General features: G+C 40.2%; 2 protein-coding genes across 3 annotated transcripts in view; one reads left to right on the forward strand and one right to left on the reverse strand.

Annotated features, from left to right (window-relative positions):
* On the reverse strand, window positions 1–15927 carry EIF2AK1 (eukaryotic translation initiation factor 2 alpha kinase 1). Its single transcript, XM_057416989.1, has 15 exons — window positions 15525–15927; window positions 14909–15067; window positions 12818–12954; window positions 12035–12066; window positions 11476–11575; window positions 10579–10659; window positions 10045–10132; window positions 8384–8447; window positions 7278–7632; window positions 6046–6157; window positions 4584–4690; window positions 1302–1422; window positions 1107–1186; window positions 533–766; window positions 1–155 (listed from the first exon to the last, which is right to left on the reverse strand). The coding sequence occupies exons 1-15, from the start codon at window positions 15619–15621 to the stop codon at window positions 30–32; spliced, it is 1893 nt and encodes a 630-aa protein (XP_057272972.1). The 5' UTR covers window positions 15622–15927; the 3' UTR covers window positions 1–29.
* Window positions 15923–20797, forward strand: part of USP42 (ubiquitin specific peptidase 42) — a 14738-nt gene continuing 9863 nt past the window's right edge. Inside the window, exons 1-4 of one of the 2 annotated variants that reach the window (XM_057416983.1) lie at window positions 15923–16272; window positions 18222–18459; window positions 19241–19441; window positions 20684–20794. In XM_057416983.1, the coding sequence (XP_057272966.1) occupies window positions 18231–18459; window positions 19241–19441; window positions 20684–20794 (541 nt within the window). In that variant the 5' untranslated portion in view covers window positions 15923–16272; window positions 18222–18230. Of the gene's footprint in view, window positions 16273–16808; window positions 17006–18221; window positions 18460–19240; window positions 19442–20683; window positions 20795–20797 lie in introns of those variants that run through there. The other variant, XM_057416984.1, reaches the window with a different exon arrangement.

Here is a 20797-nt window from a genome sequence, read left to right on the forward strand (position 1 = left end):
TTAGCATACAATAGAGGTTCTTCCCATACTTAAACAGGGGAACCTAGTTCCATACATTGTTCACCTTGTTCTTCTGAAAGCAGTCTTATTCTCTCTCTCAGTTTCTCTATTTCTTCCTCTTGCTGTCTCACCTTCTGTTGTAGGTTGGAAATAACCTGAAAATGAGAGCCAGTTTACTTCATTTATAGATGCTATTCTGCATATTTGATACTACAACTTAATCCACAAACAAAAAAGCATGACAAAGGAAAATTATAAAAAGATTCTTCAGAGCTGCTGAAAAGCTTCAAAACCTTCTCTGATCTATAAAAATATCTCAAAATCAACAGCCCGGTCTTCATTTATTTCATTGCAAAGACACCAGAAACATCAATACAGTGGCATAAATACCGTACTTGGAAAAAAGTCCTGATCACACAATGCTCTTAATGTACAAACAAACCAAAAAAACTTGATAATACAGGAAAACAAAAGCCATTTTCTTTTTATATTTCTTTATCCTGTAAAGGTTGAGGTTATTGACATAACTTACATGTTCTGTGGTATGAAATAGTTCACTTTCACGGAGCTGAGCAGCCGTTGGTCTTTCTGTAGCATTCTGACTGGTGAGGAGTTTAACGTATTTGGCTTGAACAGGCCATTTCATATAGAAAGTATGAGGAATTTGGCCATTCCGTAAACCTGTAAGAATTTCTGTTCTTTCCATTTCTGTTCCAAATGGTTGGAAGAGTTCTAGCAGGATAACACCCATGCTGTACATGTCTGACTGGTAATGGAGTGAAGAAAAAGTCTGGTATAACTGCTATTTTTAATTACTTAGTGGATTTCTTTTCCTCATTAAGAAAATCACAATATGAAACCATTTCATGACAACGAAATTTCCTGATAATAGGAAAAATATCAGGACACTACTGACAACACAAATTCAAATCTGTACATTCCACATTCCTCAAGAAGATCTTAGAAACAAATTATTTTTGCCATGTTTCAGCAAAAACATTAGGGGAAACAGTAGGAGGGATATTTATATATTCACCTACTGAAAGACTTGTCTTATTCCAATCACCTTCATGTGTTAATAGAGGAAAAATACTACTACTTCCTACCTTGAAATCATACTGAGATCCCTGCAATTGTTCTGGTGAGGCATAGAGGCAGGTCCCCACTCCTGAAGTATGCATCAGTCCTTTAAAAAGGCAATTTACACTTCTCAGTGTTGTTACCATTTCACTTTAGAATTTTATAGTCTTAATATCATAGAAACTCAATCACTTAAACCCATTAAGCTTTTTTTCTCTTACCATTTTTCCTTTCTGTCTTAAACCACTGGTCTGCATGATCCCAAAGAAGGTCTTTGCAGGCTAATCCAAAGTCTCCTATTTTTACATGATGATCTGATCCATGCAGGAAGATATTTCTGGGCTACAAAACAAGACAGTATAAAATCTATAAATATACCTGTATAAGTAAGTATGAAATTTCAGCTGTTTCAAGACTATAAAATCCAGTGTTTCACAGGTATAATTAACACTCTCATTAGTGAGAGAGGGGAAAAAAAGTCATAGCTGATACCAAGTTACGTGTTGGCAACACCATTTTGGCAGAAAAAACACATATGAAGGATGTAGGAAAAAGGAAGAAAAGCAAAACAGGAAATAGCTTTAGTGGAAATGTAAAGTTTTGGGTTTTTTTTTCTCCCAACAGAAAATGGGAAATTTGCTTCCTCAAATGATACCATACCTGACTTAATGCAACATATGGCAGAATCACATCTCTTCTTAATTTTGAATGTGAATTTTTTCTCGCTCAATATAAACCAGAAGTAGCATATCTCAACTCAGACAAAAAATCACCAGTGACTGTTGATTATACTTCTTACACTGCAAACAGCCCAAAAGGACTTGGCAGCACTGACAGATGAAAAATTGTCTATAACCTGGCAGTATGCACTTGTAGCCCAGCAACCAACCATGTCCTGGGCTGCATGCATCACCAACAGTATGACCAGCAGGTCAAGGGAGAGGATTCTCCCCCTCTACTGCTCTTGTGAGACCCCACCTGGAGAAGTGCATCCAGCTCTGGGGACCCCAACATAAGGAGGATGTGGAGCTGTTGGAGCAAGTCCAGAGGATGCCACAGGGATGCTTAGAGGGCTGGAGCACCTTTGCTGTGGAGACAAGGCTGAGAGAGCTGGGCTTGTTCAGCCTGGAGAGGAGAAGGTTCCAGGGAGGCCTTACTGTGCCCTTTCGACATATAATTGGGGGCTTACAAAAAAGCAGGGAGACTTTATACCAGGGTCAGTAGTGACAAGATAAGGGGCAACAGTTTTAAACTGAAGAGGGTAGATTTAGATTGGATATAGAGAAGACATTTTTTACTGACACTGGCATAGGTTGCCCAAGAGAAGCTGTGGCTGCCCCATCCCTGGCAGTGTTCAAGGCCAGGTTGGATGTGGCTTGGAGCAACCTGATCTAGTGGGAAGGTATCTGTGCGTGGTAGGGGTGTGTGTGAAACTAGATGGTTTTATGGTCCCTTCCAACCCAAACCATTCTACAATTTTATAATCTAGAGGCTCAAGCACTCCTAGATTATGTCTGTATGTACAAATGAGATGAAACTTCTGCTTGCTTGCACTTCCAGGAGCTTCACTGACCTGAAGCCCAACTATGACTCATTTCTCATGCTATAAAATTAGGAAGTAAAAGAACTGAAGGCATTAACACCATTTATGCATTCCTGCTGGGCACAAGCTGTAGTTAACAAATATAAGTTAATGACCAAGCTTCCGTTAGGTCATGGCAACTCCTAATACTTGTTCACAGCCAGCCTCAGAGCACAAATGTGTCTCTGTTTCTTGCAAAATGTAAAAATATCAGATAAATCCTGAAGATCAGTAATTATCTGTCTTTAGGCCAACAGTCTGATGATGCTTTTCCACCTACATCCACTCGTTATTGTTAACTTAAAGGACAGTCACAAGTCTGGCTGGACACCTCTTTACATAGCTGCAGGGTCACTAAACACAGAGATGACAGCAACTTTAATCACCTCTGGAACAAACATTAACTTTGCCAGTCCAACTTGCGGAAGAACTGCCCTTCATATTGCAGTGTGCAGAGCATAAGCAGAATTTTAGATGTCAACGCAGGCCACATCTCTTTACCATTAAGTAATGGAGCTAACATTAACACCCAAGATCATAAAGGACAAAAAGCTCTTCATGAAACCTGCTCAGGTGGCAAGAAGGGAAATAGTTCTGTTAGAGTATAAAGCAGACATGAACATTGTATCAGAGATGGGCAATCTCCACTCTTCATTTCTTCAATGCAGATCAAATTTAAAAGATACAGCAGTGCCAAACAAGTTGGTAGGCTTCTCATTTCCACTGAAGTAAAGACATAATCAAGGCTACTCACTCACTCACTGGACTTCTGTTCTCAAAATTTCAAATGCTGAAACACTTCCTTGTAATATTATGACAGAAATTACTGTTTCTGCAAGATGTCTGCAAAATCACCTTTAGAATAAGGTGTGGTGAAAACAATAAGCATGGCCTCAAAACCAAGCTCCCACTATGGAATTCTTTATACAACTACCAGGACTTGGACAATAAGGCCATGTTGATGCTTAACAGGAAAATCAAAAAAACAGTTGATCCTGAAACAGCTGGCAGACAAAATAAAATTAATCCAGAGTGAACACTGTGTGTTTTCAAGTAGTTCCAAGTTTCCACACATGGAGTTTTAATAATCAAGATGATCTTTACACTCATTTCCTGATATAGTTACTATATCAGATGCAGAGAATCTCTAGGAAGCAGAGTAGGAAAATACACATTCATGTCCTTGCTATTCCGAGTCAGATTAAGCAAAATCCATCTACTTACGCTTCACATTTAAGTCAAAACTATTCTTAAGACTGGAATTCCAAAACCACTTCACATGAACATATAAACGGCACGCTATTCTAATCCGTCAAAGTGTTACTATTTTAAGTCTGCTCTTCATTATTTTTAATTGGAATGAAACCAGAACTTTTCATTCAGTCACTAACATCACCTACAATTTCAGTCCCTTAAGGAAAATAACAACCATTTTGAAAGACAGCAATTATTTGCAACTATAACTTGAACATACCTTCCAAAGCTGATACACAGCCAACTGAGGTGTAGCCACTGGCCTTTGCTTATTTTTATAATTACCTACAATAATTTAATTTCTTTTAGGTAATTAGGAAATTTAGGTCCTATGCTGGCTAAGGAAAGACCAAGACAAAACCAAACCAATCTGACTATCCCTGTTTAGAACAAGAAAATGGCTCCATAAAGGAGAAAACATTTCCAGAGCTTAATCATAATTCACTTTAAGTCAATGTAATTGAGCACAATGCTGTATGTATACTGTATGTTATGTATGATACTGGTGTAGAGGAGACAATGTATTTTTTCATACATAAGACAGCTAAACTCTTAAAAGCCCAGGTCATCTCAAATTTAGCTATAAATTTGCTTTCATTCTCCCATAATGTAAGTTATCTTCGTTTTCTTCAAGTTTAAGTGTAATTAGTTCATTCAATGAACTTACTTTAATGTCTCGATGCATCACTCCCATGCTGTGGATATAGCATACTCCTTCTAGTAACTCCTGAAAAATTTTCATTGTCCAGCGGACATCCACGAGATGGTATGGACCTTAAAACAATTTAAAATCTAAATTATTTTAGCTAATTTTAATGAGCTAATGAAGTTTACGATGGTTTGTCTTGTTGAATTCTATTTATGACATGGAAGAAATTTTTAACAGAATGAGTCCAATTTATAAATGGAACTTCCTGTATTTCTCCTAAGATACTGGTTTTGAAACAGAAAAAAAGTCACTAACTGCCAAATTCCAAAAAGGAAAATTCAGGGGTCATGAACATGTGTCTGCCTGAAAAGATTCTTCCAAACTCCATCAGAAAGTTACTTGATAATGAATTTAAAACCTCTTTACTTAGATGGAAGTACTGAATTAGAATGAAAAATACAATTCCAGATGAAATCGTATTAATTTACATAACAACATGCTTTCTGTATCGGTATCAATTTGCAGCCTTCCTTTTTGGACCCTAATTCTTCTGCTGTTGTGCTACCCTACTAGGTCAAATGCCCTAGTAATTCTGTCATTCCCTGACCAGGAACATCATCTTTTAGCTTATTTATGGCAAAAGACTACGAATACAGGAGAGATTAGCAGACATCAGCTGATAGCTGGCATCCATGACTAAAGAGAACAACAGATTTATCTTAATAGTGATTAAAACTAAGATTAAACATTAATCATACAGTTTATGCCTCACAATCTGTTAAGCATATGCTTTTTTTTATACAACCAGAGAAAGGAACGTGTCTCTAATGCTTCAAGAGCATTAGACTTGTTCTTCCAAATGTCAACAGTTATTGAAGCATCTTGGTATCAGTGCATGAGAACTCCTCTGGCTATTACAGCAAGGTAAATACTACATGCTTTAGACCAATGACAAATCAGCCTATGTAGGAGTTCTGATTCTTAATAATAAGCTTTTTCTTTCTTGTCATCTGTCTGGAACAGAAGATGTATTCCTGTTTTCCACAGCAGATAAATTAGCCTGCGAAGAGTTCTATTTTGTACCAGCAAGACTACTACCAAAGCAAAATTTCAATTATTTAAACAGCTTTCTGAGAAAAAGCAGATTCTGGCAATAAAAAAACTATTCCAAATAAGTAGCATTGCCCAGGCAGAGATGTCTCCAGGTAACAACTATGCCTCAGGCATACATTCATTCTTTTTTGAAGAGTTGTCTAAACCCCATGAACTTAAATCTCTTTACCAACATCATAAAAAGATTCAATACTAGCTGCTAGGTGATGAAATGAATAAAGAATCTAATGATGATTCTATTCATCTAATGAAGAAGATCCATATTATAAGCTGCTGAAGTAAAACAAAATCAGGCAAGTGGACTTCTAATTAGGAAAGACGAAATACTTGCTTCATAATGAGTCAGAAATTTTTTAAGACTTCTTACTGGACATTTCCTCTGTTCTCTCGTTGCATCTTTTATTACGGTCAAAAATCCAATCCCACAAAGATATTTCACACAGCTGCATTTGTATATGAAGCATCAAATGATACTCCACCTAACAGAAAAATAATAGTCTATGATGTTGCCACTTTAACATAAACAATATTTCCTTAGTTATTTTTCTTTAAAGCTAATAAAATCAGAATTTGTTCATTAAGCTAAAAAATCCTAGTCAGATACCAAAGTAACATCAAATACAGTATTATTTATCTACTGCATTCAAGAAGCACATGCAACAACACTAACTAGTTTTGGGGTGGTTTTTTTTTTTTTGCTTGTCCTCAAATGTTAACAATTGTTATGATAAAAACAGAACAGCCAGCTACGTATCTTAATATTCACATTAGAGTTTAAAGCTTCTAGACACACTGAACAGAGTTTCATTCTGGCTTAAGAAAACAGTGTAAATTAATATAAATTAGAAAAAAAATCCACCTCAATGTGGAATTTCATATAATCATAGAATCATTTAGGTTGGAAAAGACCTTTAAGGTCATCTAGTCCATACGTCTGATTTATTAATATGAGTATGTAATTTCATACTCAGTTTCTGATAATGTACTAGTTCATTTGATAGCCTGGACAATTCAAGCAAACACCTTTAAAATCTTGGATTTGTTGCAAGAGGGAACTCCAAATGATATCAAAAGCTTGGAGCAATCCAGAGCTGTTTGTGTTATACAGGACATTTCAGAGATATGAATGCCAGCCAAGTTTCAGAAGCATAGGCAGAGTGGCGATTCCATGCTGCCATCTGCTTTTCTCTTTTCCATGTGGAATCCTACACTATACAGGCACCACATGACATACCTAGACACTTTCATGAATAATATCTGAATTAGCCGTGGTTACTGAAGGCTGAGGATTTTCAAGTGTAATTATGGATCGGGTTTTTTTATGCAGTAGTACTTTTTACTCATGTAGGTACTTTGAAAGGACCCAAGATGATGGTAACTTTCTTGTATGCTGACTTCTGCCAGCCCTTCTGGTCAGCTTCCTTGTAATAGTGTTACCCATTTAAATAAAAGTTGTCTGTATTCCTGAATCTTATCATAATAATTTTTTTTTTTTTTTAATTCATCATTATAAATCATTCCTGTGTCTACCAAACTCTACTTTACAAACATGGTTAAAGTAGATAGCAGATAAGTATATTTAATGAAAACTGCATTTACCTCAAACTCTCCACAGACAGCTACATGATTCTTCGAGCATTCTTCAGTGCAGGACTTACTTCCAGTGCTAGCATCCTGTTCCAGACTAGTATGAGGTACCCGTGATGGATGATTTTTCACATCAGTTGATCTACTGCTAACACTACTTACAAAGTCTTCTTGTAATTCTATGGATAATTCGCATTTATTTGGTTTCACACACTCTTTACTACTGTTGTTCGTAAAATCATTCATACACAATTCACTACCCAGATTTCTAAGACCGGTACTGTCACAGGACTTCTTTTCTTGAGAAGTAAGGTCGGCAAAGATAATTGAACTACCACTTTCCACACTCTGAATGTGACAGCGATCACTGAAAATAACAAAGTAATTGAGAGAAATCAAAAACATGTACCTAGTTTTATACCATCTATTTGTGACACACCATTCTGAAAAGTGTTGGGTTTTGTTTGGTTGGGTTTTTTTTTCTTTGGGTTTGTGTTTATTCCAGTTGCAAACTGCATTCCAGAGTAAGAGTTCAGCTGCTTCCCCATATAAAACTTTAGGATTACATAACAGACAGTGCAGGCTACAGCCCTTTTAATACCTTCCCCCAGCAGGGATTTCTGAGAGCTGACCCAGACAGCTCATAGGTACATATAGTACTAGGTCACAGCATTCGCTGGACAGAAGTATGATGCAACTCCATTCCTTCTAACTTAGGAAGTTATGCTGTAATTCTCATAGGACTCCATCTCCTTTCTGAAAGGGCTAATAAACACTTCTGAGAAGCAGAAGGCACCATCACTCTAGTGTAATTCCACAGAACTAATCAGTGTTTCTGACTGGCACAGAACTTCTGAAGTAAGCTTAAAGCCCAATACTACATTCAGATACTCAGAAACTGAGATCCAAAGAAGGCAGAAGTATTCAGTAATATTCTTCAGCTTATGCAACAAGAAGAGAAACAATGACAAGGATAATTAAGACTTTTTTGGCAATACTTTAGAAGCAAAAAGCTTCTTGTGAAATCTATGCTGAATTCTGTACTCTCATAAGAGTACTCATAAGAAGTCTTATGTTAAAGACAAATAAATGCTATCATTAAGATTTATAATACTTACTTCCTACTCTCTTGCTCCAAACATAATGGGTGCAACTCCATTACTGTTTTATCTACAGGATGAAAAGATGAATATGGTATTTTAAAAAACAAAATAATACTATAAATTAATATTTAATCTACAGCATCTTACTGAATTTAACTTCATTACCTACAGGTATGTTTTTTCTCTATTCTGCTGCTGCAAAAGGTGCTTTTTAATCTAATAAGGAGCAACCACATGTTTTTTTGTTTTTCTTTAAATGAAAATACCTGTTGTATGAGGTCACTTGAAGGGTTGTACTGGGATCTCTTAGATATTCACCTAGATTTAACCTTTAAGAAGTTAGCCTGTTCAAAATTATGTTATTACAGCTTCTCATGTATATAATAGCTAAAAAAGCAACTCCACAAGACACCATCCTTTGCTTCACTATGCTGCTGGTTTGATACTTAACATTTTGGAAATGGTTTTCATTAAAACTGTATATGTATATGAAAAAGCAGTTTGTTTTACCACAGAGGAGATATGAAATACCAATCTTCTAAGCCAAGGAAAACCATTAAGTACCACAGGACCTACTTACAGATCTAGTTACATACTTATCACCATTGCATACTTGTGAAGTACTCCTAGCAACTAAAAAGTTGCATCCTTGAAGATTCTCAGTATCATTAGAAAGTCTTGTCTGTATTACCGTATTGACAACTTTCTATTAATTTTCTTTTGTGTTTATAGCTGACCATGAAGTCGTTGATTTGGAAAGCAATAAAGGCATACAGAGCATAAGAGGATCAAAAGATTTAACTGCTAAAGGTATTTCAGAAAAGAACAAGAGAGGAAAGGAACAACAGATTAGGATTACAAAGGGGCCAAAGGACGTGTGGAAAGAGCCAAGAACAGAGAAAATGAATAGAAAAAAAGCAGCAGGAAAGGTGGTGTAAAATGAACATAAATGTAGATAAATTCTCACCAGTTACAGACAGTAGCTGATATATACACACACACAAAAAAAAACCAACAGATCTCTCTGTCACTGTAGGACTATAATATGCAATTCAATAAACTGAAAAACTCTCCCGTGAAAAGCAAAATAAGAGGGATTCCCCTGCCCCCACCCCCCCCTTATTTATTTCCAGGTTCTTTCAGTTTTTCTGAACTCTTTTACAGATAGGAAGAAAGGCATAGTGGGAGACTTGCTTGAGTTTTGCTACAACTCCAAGATTTCAAAACATGGTAGCAAATTTGTGGATGGCTGGCTTTTTTTTTATTCTATTCATCACTTTTTCCCCAATATCTGAAGTGGCTTATCCCTCAATATTTATTCTTCTCCTTGTCAACTCATTATTTCTTGTGTTTAAAGGTTCTCACTCCATTCCACTGAACTTCACACAATTTTAAAATCCTTCTCATGTATTACCAGAAGTGAAGCTAATACTTTGACAGTTCTGAATTCACCATTAACTAATAGGTAAGTTACTATGCAAGAGACTGAAGTGCACAGAAGAATATGAAGATCTGATGATCACCTGTACTCTGGGGATTTTTTTTTTTTGTTTTAAAGATAAAAAAATAGTTATTTTATCAGAGAAATTATACTCTCCTGGAAATAACAGTACAGAGATTATAAGCAGGATGCAAGCAAGACTAACACAATATGCTGCACTTTCCTTTTCGATGTACTGTTTGAACTTGTTCCATCCAAGCAGTGTGATAACCTACAATATTAGGATGCTGCAGCCCAGCGAGCACTTTAACTTCTCGTAGCACCTAAAAAGACCAAAAATAAACAGTATGACCATTCTTTATTCTGAGTACTTAATAAACACAAAAGATCAAAAGATAACAAAAAAGTAACAGTTTCTGACAGAGAAAGAACAGATAAAATTGTTACAGTAATAAAGAAAATTTTGAAGCTTTAGAACTAATTAGGATTTTCATAGTTGCAGAAATGAGCAAATTCAAGTGGTGATCTTAAGGTCCTTTCCAACTCTAACAATTCTATGATACTATGATTTAATGGACTTAAATACCTCTGATTTACTTTTTTCTACTAGGTATTGATAGCATTAAATCTATAGAAACTCAGAATGCATAAACCCATTATTAACATTTTTTATGTTTTGGGAAATATTAACTGCATTACTAAATTCTATTAGAATCAGCTACAGCAGACAGGGAATTAAACCAGAGATGAAATACAGGAAAAAGTATACCTTCATGCAATCTCTTCTTGTAGCCTTCTTAATGATAATTTTTTTGATAGCATAGAACTGACCATCTAACTTGTTTCTAACCTGAAAACAATTGCAAAAGGAAGAACTAGATGTTAATGTGTTTAATGAATTATTAAATCCTTTAGAACCAATTATTTTCTAAAACTTAATTTCTGCACTCCATTCATACAACATCTCACTCAGAGAGTGAAACTGGGATTAGGCTCAGCTGTCTAACCTAAGGATACTCTACTTTTGCCTTCTTACAGGACTGCAAACATCTAATCCAATCTTTGTGAAATACATGGTTTTAAAGTTATCTTTCCATCAATAACAAAATGCTTATATGTCCTGATAACTGCTTAAACGGGTTATCAGAAAATCATGAGACCACAAGTGACATTTATGCATGGCACATACCATGTGGGGAACTGTAGGCTAGCCATATGCTAAAGTATTTAATATTAATCAACATTGGATTGGACAGTTTACATTCATATTAAGGCTGCTTTTTTTCAAGCAGCCACAACTGGAACACTGGGGTATGCAGACTAATCAGTTCCTGTGGCTGGTTTTTAAGTCAATATATATCACGGTACTTCACACAAGAATTTTTCATTCACTTAAAAACGGTCAAAACACATGAAGTAAAACATCTGATACATCCTGCTTCCTACAAACAGAAAATAGAAACAGCAACTGAGCATCTTTCAAAATTAAATGCCAACATCTTTCAAATGTGCAGGTTTGTACTTGTTCTATTGGAAAATAAGTGTTTTTCATTTTCCATTAGAAATAAAACCCAAGCAAAACAAAAACCAGCCAAAACAGTAACTCTAAATTTCAAAGAAAAACTAGACATAAACTGATCAGTTATAAACAGAAGGTAAAGAATACCTTGTATACTTTACCATATCCTCCTCTTCCTAGCCTCACAATCTCATCAAATTCATTCAAGTATCGTGAAGACTGTGCTTCAAAGAGAACTTCTTTTTCCCTAGTCAAAAATAGGCTGCATTAAACTAAGTTACAACTTACAGGTAAGGTACTATAAAGGCTACAGGCATACACAACCTAGAAATACTATTTACATTATGAAAAGAAGCAGCAAATACTTCGACATCACCATGCTGCACAGTTTGCTGTTTCAGTGAATACTGAAAACCAGCAGACTACAACAGCACATACATGTGCTACAAATCACACTCTATGTTAATAGAAGTATTAAGATGCTTTCTTTATGTTTATGCCTGAGAAATCTTGTTTTCCTGAAGGGTGGCACTAACTGTGAGAGTTGTGCTGAAGAAGGAATTTTCCCCAGATCATTTTGAGAGTTTGGAGCAATTCTCAAATTGTTTCACAGCCAAAATATGAAATGCAGCATTAATTAAATTCAGAATGGAGCTTTTTAAGGGGGGAATTAAGTTTAATATTTCTAAATGTTTTGAATACATACCCAACTGCATGAGAATCTCCATTATCAAGTTCCTGTAAAATAACAAAATCCAACATGAAAACATGACATACAGAATAATGTCTACCATGCCATCAGCACAGAAAGCTTTATCAAAATACAAACTACAACCATATTCTTAAAAGAAAATGCGTTACTGATAGCCATTCACATTCTGCAGAGAGCTTCACCAAATTAAAGTATTATTATCCCACCAGTCATCTACTAACATCTCTCTGCTGGAGAGATTACTGCCCTTTTAGAGTTCTGCTGGCAAACAGGATAAAACGGGGGCTCTAAAACGTGCTTAAGAAAAATTAACCAGTTCAAGCAGCGAGATAAGCAAACTAATCTGATTCAGCCTGAAGCACGTCACACTATACAAATTATGCTCTCCACAATATAAATAGAAGGATATTGACATAATCAGCTGGAACAGTTAAAAGTGAAAATGGATGTCTGTCCATTGTAAAATAAAAAACCAACCAAAAAGTAGCAATATTTAAAACACTTTACCTGCGCTTATAAGGATTTTTTAACTTTTTAAAAAATTCTTATTATTTAATAAGGACAAAATACTGCTAGCTTCCAAAGCTTTGGGTTGCACCTACAGAACCAAACCTTGCTATCTCAAACACTGAAGGTAGAACGGGAATACCATTTTGTATAATTATCAAAAAGACCCAATCCAACACTAAAAGAACCCCTAAATAAAAGCCTCCTTGGATGCAATGATGTGTTAACCCCTTAATGCAGAGGTTGCTAAAGAAATTTAACAAAGCTTACCCCATTGAGTATTTGTCGATTAGCTGCTTTCATTAGTTCCGTAATGGCTCTATTATGCTGCAGTCTTACAGTACTAAATTCATCACAGAAAGCAAAAGGGGAGAGCATCCCTGTTCTTGTGAAAGCCTGACGAAGTACTGTACAAAGGAACAGAGAAAGGTCATATTAAATACAGCCTGCCAGTAAGACCATGTAAACAGTGAGAAACCTTATTTGAAAGATAGTGCATCTGAAAATTTGAACAGTCACTCCTGATACAGTTTCCCATACCCTTTGCAAGAAAAACTAATTAAATCCAAACTACAGCTGCTCTGTGGGAATCCCTTTGCATAATACAGTTATTTGCCATGCCCTTTGTAGTCACAACTGCATCTCCCCTACCTTATCTTAGCAGATAAATTATGCAAGCATCCACTTGTTACCTCTGGAAAAATTCTGACCAGTGAAAAGAGAAATCCAAAGTGTGTTACAATAACAAGGACATGTTTGTAATAAAAAGTGGCAATGTCAAGATTTTCTAATCCACAAACTCACACATTTGTGCACACACTGCCTCCCAAGCACCACATCTTTCTCGCTTGAACAGAAACAATGCCAAGGCAGACAAAAACCTAACACTGGAGCTTGGTGCAACTGCAAAGATGCTACAAAAATGCCCTTGAAAGTTTTAGGAGTTCCAAGGTCTTAAAATAAACTCACCTCTAAGAGGTTTTTTTTAAGATGCTTCTTTAGTATCAGTATATAAAAAAAACCAGCATATTACTTTATCTTTTAAAGGAGATAAAGTTTATTGAAAGTGAAAATATAACAAATTAGGAATGTTGCTACACAAGCCTTATGAACACAGTTACGCACAGCAGAAAAAACGAAAAACCCCATGGTTGCCAACACGAATATACCAGTCAAAACCACAAATCAGACAGCATTACTGCAGCATGTTTTTCTTTTATTCATCGGGTTTATTCCACTTGGGAAACTGGTTTAAACTGTGCCAATGGAGAAATGTAATCTTCCACAGAAGTACATCAGGAAGCCAAGCAGTTACATACTTTGGAAGATGCCCAGGTTGCATTTTTTTGTTCCTCTCCCGAAAGGAGAAAATTTAGTTGGGTTGTTTTTTGGATTTTTTTCCTTGGCATTTTTTGTCTTCATAGACAGAATATTAAGACCAGGGGCCAAACATCTACATCTTACTTCAAGAACAAAAAACTGACAGTTGCCTGCACTGTTCTTACTGGATGCTATAAATGGCTTCCATTTTAAGTACAAGCGAAGTATCAGATTTTATTTTCTACAGTCACATACAATAGGAGAAAAACCTGAGAGATTGTTTCTCAAATGCATTAAATATGTGCCTAAGTGAACAAAATACCTAAGATAACTCACATACCAAAAAGACGCATTTCAAAAGAAACGCTTCACACCTCAAAATCCAAGCTCCCTGAATTATATCATAATTCCTTATGGGAAAATAAAGGACTTTTAAAGGTATTTAATTTTCACAAAAAGCAATTTTGAAAGATTTAGTGAAGACTATGCTACAGCTTAGTAGCTGTATTATTATATACTATTGATAAACATTCTTATTAAATTCCTCATGGTTTTGTATCAGATTTAAGAGATAATTTACCTGCTACTCACATGACGCAACTCACATGATTTGGCTGCTATAGAACTGTCTGATCCTTGCATCTACAGCAACATTCTGTTCTTATTTTCAAAACCAAGACACATCCTCAGTCCCATTTGAGTTGGTTCAGGGTATTTGTCCTCTTCTCCAAATTACTCTTGGCCCAATAGGATGAGACCTACAGCTTTCCATTGATATTACCCTGTAATTCTACACAGAATCATAAAATAATTAGGGTTGGAAAGGACCTTAAGATCATCTAGTTCCAACCCCCCTGCCATGGGCAGGGACACCTTACGCTAAATCATATCACCCAAGGCCTCGTCCAACCTGGTCTTGAACACTGCCAGGGATGGAGCATTCACAACCTCCCTGGGCAACCTATTCCAGTGCTTCACCACCATCTGGCATATATTGCAGTAAGACAGTTTAAGAGACAGGAAAGAACTACTCTTACTAACTTCGGAACAAACACCTCGAATGAACAGGGTTGTGCGTGTACATGTGGCACAGATGCTCCAGCAGTGACACAAGCAGCAGCTGGTTTTGGATCGTCGAAGTAAAATTCACAAACTTCTGTGACCCGTTTGCAACTCGAAGCTCCGCGGGCACATCCGATTCTGGAAAAGGCGTCAGAAGAATGAATTTAGGTCTCAGTATGTGCTATTCACATCAAAACCACACATCAACACACACACAGCCCCGGCTCACGAAAAGGCACCGCACAAGCAGCCACTTAGAGAAAAGCTTAAGACACTAATTAGGAACCTAATTTACTTTTATAAGCGCATACAGAAGCTAACGGAGAGGACCGGGCTCTCTCTCCCCGAAGGGGGGAGCCCTGGCTGCGGGGCAGGGCGCTCCCTACTAGGGGCCTGCCCGCTCTTGCATCATCCCCGCGGCTGCCGCTTCCTCAAGACGATGAGTAAAGAGGAAGGCGGTCGTTCTCCCCTGCATTCCTAACCCGGGGGGAGCTGGGCGCCCAGCCGTCACCCGCAGGAAGGAAGGGGGGGGCTCCCTGCTCCCCACGTTCCCCGCGGAAAACAGGGCCGCCTTGCTGCACCCAACCCCGCTTACCGTCAAACCGCGGCTCCGGGCTCTCCTCAGGGAACTCGATGGCGGGCGGCGGCACGCAGGGAGCCGCAGCCCCTGGCGGGAATCCGCCCCTCCACATGCCGGGCGCTGCGGTCGCGGCCTTGGCTCCGGCCAGCGGGGCCTGCCCGCCTCTCTGAGCGCAGAGCAATAAAACGTTAACTGGAGAAATAAATCGGTGAGGGGCAAATTAGAGCCTAGAAGGCAGAAAAGAGCAAAAAGACTACAACCGAGGAAGGGGCTCGTACTGAAGCTTCGCTGTGGGAAAACAAGGCGCCCCCTTACGAAGTGGGACTGGCCGAGACCCTTCACCTCCGCGGAGGGGTGCGGCTCCATGCATCGACCACAAAGCGTCCGGCTGAGCACTTAGGCCTGCACCACCACCTCCTTCTCCTCCTCCTCCCCGCGGGAGCACCTCGCCGCGGTGCCATCGGGCCTCTCGCCCTGACCGGGGGTCGCCGAGCCCCCTCTAGCGGCTCCCGGCAGCGGCACAGGGGCGGTGCTGGTCCCCGTGTGACCCGGAGGAGCTCGCTTCTCCCCCCCGCCGCCGCCACCGCCTCCTTTCCTCCCTCCGCCCGCTTGCCCGGCCGGCGCCGGGCCCCGGATGCAAGAGGCCGGCGGAGGGACGTCATTGTTCCCCGACGGCTGTAACTGTAGGCGGAGCGGACCGGGCTGAGGCGGGGGCTGCAGCGAGGGGGACCCGGCAGCGCCGAGTCAAGAGAGACCGAACCAGGTAATGGGGTTGGGGTGCTGGGGGGAGGACGGACTCGGGCCTGGCGGCGGCCTGGCAAAAACCGGCATTGCCGCGTGCGTCTCCCTCCCTGGAAATCAATGGACCGGGGGGAGGGGCCGGCCCGGGAAAAGGAAGGAAAAGCGACCGGAGGGAGCAGCCGGCTGGGCTCAGCCCAGCCCAGCGGGGCGCTGGCCGGGCACACGGCCACTGCTCTCCCGGATGGCGGGCAGCCGGTGGAGGTGGGACCCCCGGGCGGGGCGTGGCGTGGCGTTCCCCAGCATGCGGCGAACGGACCCAGCCCCGCCACCACACCCTGGGCCCGCGGGATCAGCCCCCTCCTGGCGCCGCAAGAGGTGGCGATGCCCGGCGCACTGCCGCCACTGTGCGCCCGCTTTCACGAGCGGCCGAGGTCCCGCTGGTGCCCGCTGCCACCTGCCTCTCCCTTCTCGTTCTCCTCCTCCTGCTGGCGCGGGGACTCGGCGTTGGTTCCCCGCCTACCGGAGGCGGCGGGAGGGCGGCCGGGATCCTCAGGTCCCGCGGCACGAGCGGCGTTGTTCCTTGCTTGGCGAAGAGGCGGCGGCTCTTGGCGGGGCCTGCCGCCTCCCGCGGGGAATCGAACGCTTGGAAGGGTTCCACTTCTCGCCGTCCTCACGTCCCGTCCGTTAGTTGCCATGAGCACAGAGTCGCCCCAGGCCGCCCGCTGCTGCGCTCCTGCTTCCGGACGGTCCTGGAGGTGCGAGCCCGGAAAGCGACACCTGGGGAGGGGTTGAGGGCACTGAGGCGGGGCGGTGCTGGGCCTGACCCCGCGGCGCCGGTTGCCGCGTGCAGGAGGTGCTCGGCAGGGGTGGGTCGTAGCGTGAGGTGGAGGGAGAAGGGGGAGGTGAGGTGAGGTGAAGCGAGGGATCCCTCGGAGCCGTGCCCCGCCCTCGCCTGCCGTGTCGGCATCGGTTTGGTTTGGCTGTGTTTGGGCTTTTGCCGTTCCCAAGCGCGGAAATGCTGCGTGCCGCGCCGGTCCGTGAGAGCAGCGGTGCCAAACTGCTCTTAGGAACCAAAACCTGTCGGAAAGGCAGAGCGGGGGGTGAGCGGGTAGGTGCTTCAGGCTTAGCGCTGGTGACGGAAGGCCGGACAGTTCCATTTCGAGCTAGAGTATTACGACTTTAGCTGACTTTGAGATCTTCTCTTGCGACCCGGGAGAAGCAGACCCTCAGACCCCGGTGAAACACTGGGCAGACAAGCTTTGGGAGGACAGGGAGACTCCTGTGAGGTCACAGACCAGGCCACTCGTGGTCCTCAATCTCGGGGTCGCCAGTAGTGGCAGGAAGCGTTGCTGGGCTCCGACAGCGGGGAATGAGAGCTTCAAGTGCCTCTCTACTTCGTGTGCCGAACTGGCTTCCAGTTAAGGTTAAAGCGATAAATAACTGCGAGTTTCCTGGCTTGGCAGCTGGATTGTGTTTTAGGAAAGTAAAGTGTGGCGTGTGTATGTTCGGGATGTTCCTTATTTCTTTTCTTTTTGCTTTGTTTTGTTTTCGGGGGTGGGTTGGTTATATTTTTTTTTTTTTTGTAGGTGGTTTGGGTTTGTTTTTTTCTCTTACAGTAATGTTGCAGCGTGGAAGTATAGTTTGCAGTTAAGAAACATAAAAGTGCCTGGTCTTCATGTCTACCTGTAGTAGTTTCCTGTTGCTTTTTTCTACTAAGGTATTTTTGTGTATGTTATTGCTTTAGTCACTCCTGCAAATGTTTTGTCATGAGACAAATGGGTAATCTCTACTCCCCACTTAAACACAGCTTTGTGAGTGGGGTTTTTCTTTGGTTGTTGTTTGGGGTTTTATAATAATTTTTACCAGTTCTTTAGTTCTTCAAGTTATGTCTCTGATATTGAGTAACAGGATTTCCTTATGAAATGCTTCTTGATATTCTTAAGTCAACCAGAACTTTTGTCTCTGTTACAGATATGAACAATGACCATAGTTAACAAGCCAAAATCCTCAACATCTAAAAACTCGTCATCAAGGCGGCCCGACAAATCAAACAAACCCCGTACGAAGAAAATGACATCACGCACCATGAACTTGGGCCGTGTACCACCCACAGAAGATCCAAACAAAGTCTCTATGGACAAAGGACCAGGAGGCTCTATTTATTGTAGGACATCTCAAAAACCTAAGCCTTTTGGCCAGAGAGAGCTAAGTAAGTGTGTCTTCTGTCTTTCCCCCCTTTTCTTCACAACAAAAACCCCAAAAGTTAGAAAATGCAGTTCTCATTTGTTGCACTGATATAAGGCAGGCTTGTGATGAATAAAGCCTTCAGCACTAGGCTGCAATTTTGTGAGTCCCCTAAGGCAACTGAAGGGACTGGTATTGGAAAACCTATAGTTTTATGTATTTAAAATCTATTTGTAATAGTCAGTTTTGAGGAAATTCTTGTAATCCACAGACTTAGCCAGGTCTTCTGTGCTGTGCAGAGAAAAGTACATTTTACCTTTGTGTTTATGGCTTCCATTATTCACAAGCCTTTGAATGCTAACCCTGCTCAGGGAGAGGACTGGTATCTGTAGGGTTACCTGTACTCCTAGTTACTCACTTGATTTTCCATTATAGTTCTTACCTTTATTGCCATAGAATTACGAGTAAGTTTTTGGTTTGAGGTAGAATAAGAAAAAAAAAACAAGTAACACAATGATTGAATCAGTACTCAGATTAAAGGGTGTAGATGGAGGGAAACCTGGCCGAAGTTATTACAGTCAGTTGTAGTTTGTCTTGCTTTGAATGAATTGAAAAAGATGAATAAATTATGGTTCAAAACACTGTGTTGACCTGCAAATTCAAGTGGCAGCGTTTAAGCCATCCTCATGTTTTTGCGTTGTGGAGTAGACCTGGTTCTTCTGGCTGCTCGTGTAGAATGGTACCTTTTAAACATCCTTTTTCTAACAGAAACAGTAAATATTTTTTGAAATCTGATTTTCTTGCAGTTGTTAATGATGGAATTGCCCCACCACAAAGAATTCTTTTTCCACCTGAGAAAATTTGCATGGATTGGCAACAGACACTAAGTGTTGGAGTTGGACTGCAGAATCTGGGCAATACATGTTTCCTTAATTCTACTCTACAGTGTTTAACCTATACGCCTCCTCTCGCCAATTACATGCTTTCACTTGAACACACCAAGTCATGTGAGTACTTTCTCACATGATTATAAGTATGTTGGGCTGCTCCAAGAGTGAAAGAGCAGCAGGGATTCTGCGGAGAAAATGTGTGGCTTTCCCGTTTTACCTGTAAAAGCTGGTTTGAACATGATCTTTGTGGCCTTTTCTAACCAAAAGGATTCTGTGATTCCATGCTTATTTAACAGGAAGCTCGGAATGGCATATGAAGTGCATTTGTTCATTTAATGCCCAATGGTAAAATTGCAAATAAAGAGCATTTCTTGCTTTGTGTGAATAACGAAGTACGTTGTAAAGGAAGGCATTTGATGAACATTTGGCATTTGTGTTTCCTGCTGGTAGAAAGGTGGTAAAATGCAGGATGTTGGCATCGTAGCATCTTCGTCTCTGCAGCCTAGATACTGTCATGTGCTAGTACTGCAATAAATGACATGTTCACTATTGACCCATTAAAAAAGCCCACACCCTAGAAAGCACTACGAGCTAATTTCTGCTGACCTGAAATGGAAATTTGTGTGGGGCAGTATTAAAATTTAGACTGGTTTTATTCTAGTTAAGAGTTTGTATTTTTTGAACCTTTGAATTTGTGTTCTTCACATTTCCATTCTATGCTTGAACTGATTTGGCATAGGAGCCTCTTTTCATATCCTTCTAGGTCTATTTTGACAAAGGTACATGCATGCTTTTTGGTTTGGCATCTTAGTGTTTATTCCTAGAAATTTAACTGTGGTTTTTTTTGACATAGATAAAAATGTTTCCAATTAAGAACCCTGTTGCAAAAAGGAGGGCAGAAATACTTATACATACCTTCCTTTAACCTTTCCTTTCTCCCAGAGGCTTCTTAGCTCTGTGTCATGTAGCTCACCTAACAGCAGTATGCTGAAAATTGCACGCATTCTCTCTTAGTGCTGTATCATCAATGTCAGTAGTGTTTTGTCATACATTCTGCAGCCTGTAGAGTTCACATTCATATCAGTCTGCAAAAAAAAAAAAAAAAAGTCATTGCAATACTGAAAATGTTCATCAGAAAATGCATTTTAATACATACTTAGTCGTCATTTAAATTCTGTACAGGATTGCATAATAAAATGTCACAAAACTCTTGGGATATTTACACCTTAGGAGAAGAGAATGTACATGAAGAGAGGACATTGTACCTGTAGCTTAAAAACTACTAATTCATAAGGTTGAGGTTTGTGTTTTTTGTAGCAATGCATATTTGGCTAGAATGTTGCTTCTTTCACTCTTCAGGTCATGAAAAAGGCTTCTGTATGATGTGTACATTGGAAGCTCACATTAACCAGGTCCTGTGTTGCTCTAACAATGCTATCAAACCTACATCTGTTATCAATGGCCTTAAAAGTA

This window comes from Pezoporus wallicus, unplaced genomic scaffold, assembly GCF_028554395.1.
Source record: "Pezoporus wallicus isolate ANWC-B61680 ecotype Strahan unplaced genomic scaffold, APGP_CSIRO_Pwel_v1 scaffold_7392, whole genome shotgun sequence".
Classification (NCBI taxonomy): domain Eukaryota; kingdom Metazoa; phylum Chordata; class Aves; order Psittaciformes; family Psittacidae; genus Pezoporus; species Pezoporus wallicus.

Bases quoted from the DNA above. Each gene is read 5' to 3' on its own strand.
- EIF2AK1 (XM_057416989.1), bottom strand. From the start codon at position 15,621: ATGTGGAGGGGCGGATTCCCGCCAGGGGCTGCGGCTCCCTGCGTGCCG. The intron at 12,955-14,908 runs GTTAGTAAGAGT...TCCTTTGTACAG, and splicing joins TTCGAGGTGTTTGTTCCGAA to TACTTCGTCAGGCTTTCACA. The intron at 156-532 runs GTAAGTTATGTC...TCTCATTTTCAG, and splicing joins TATTTCATACCACAGAACAT to GTTATTTCCAACCTACAACA.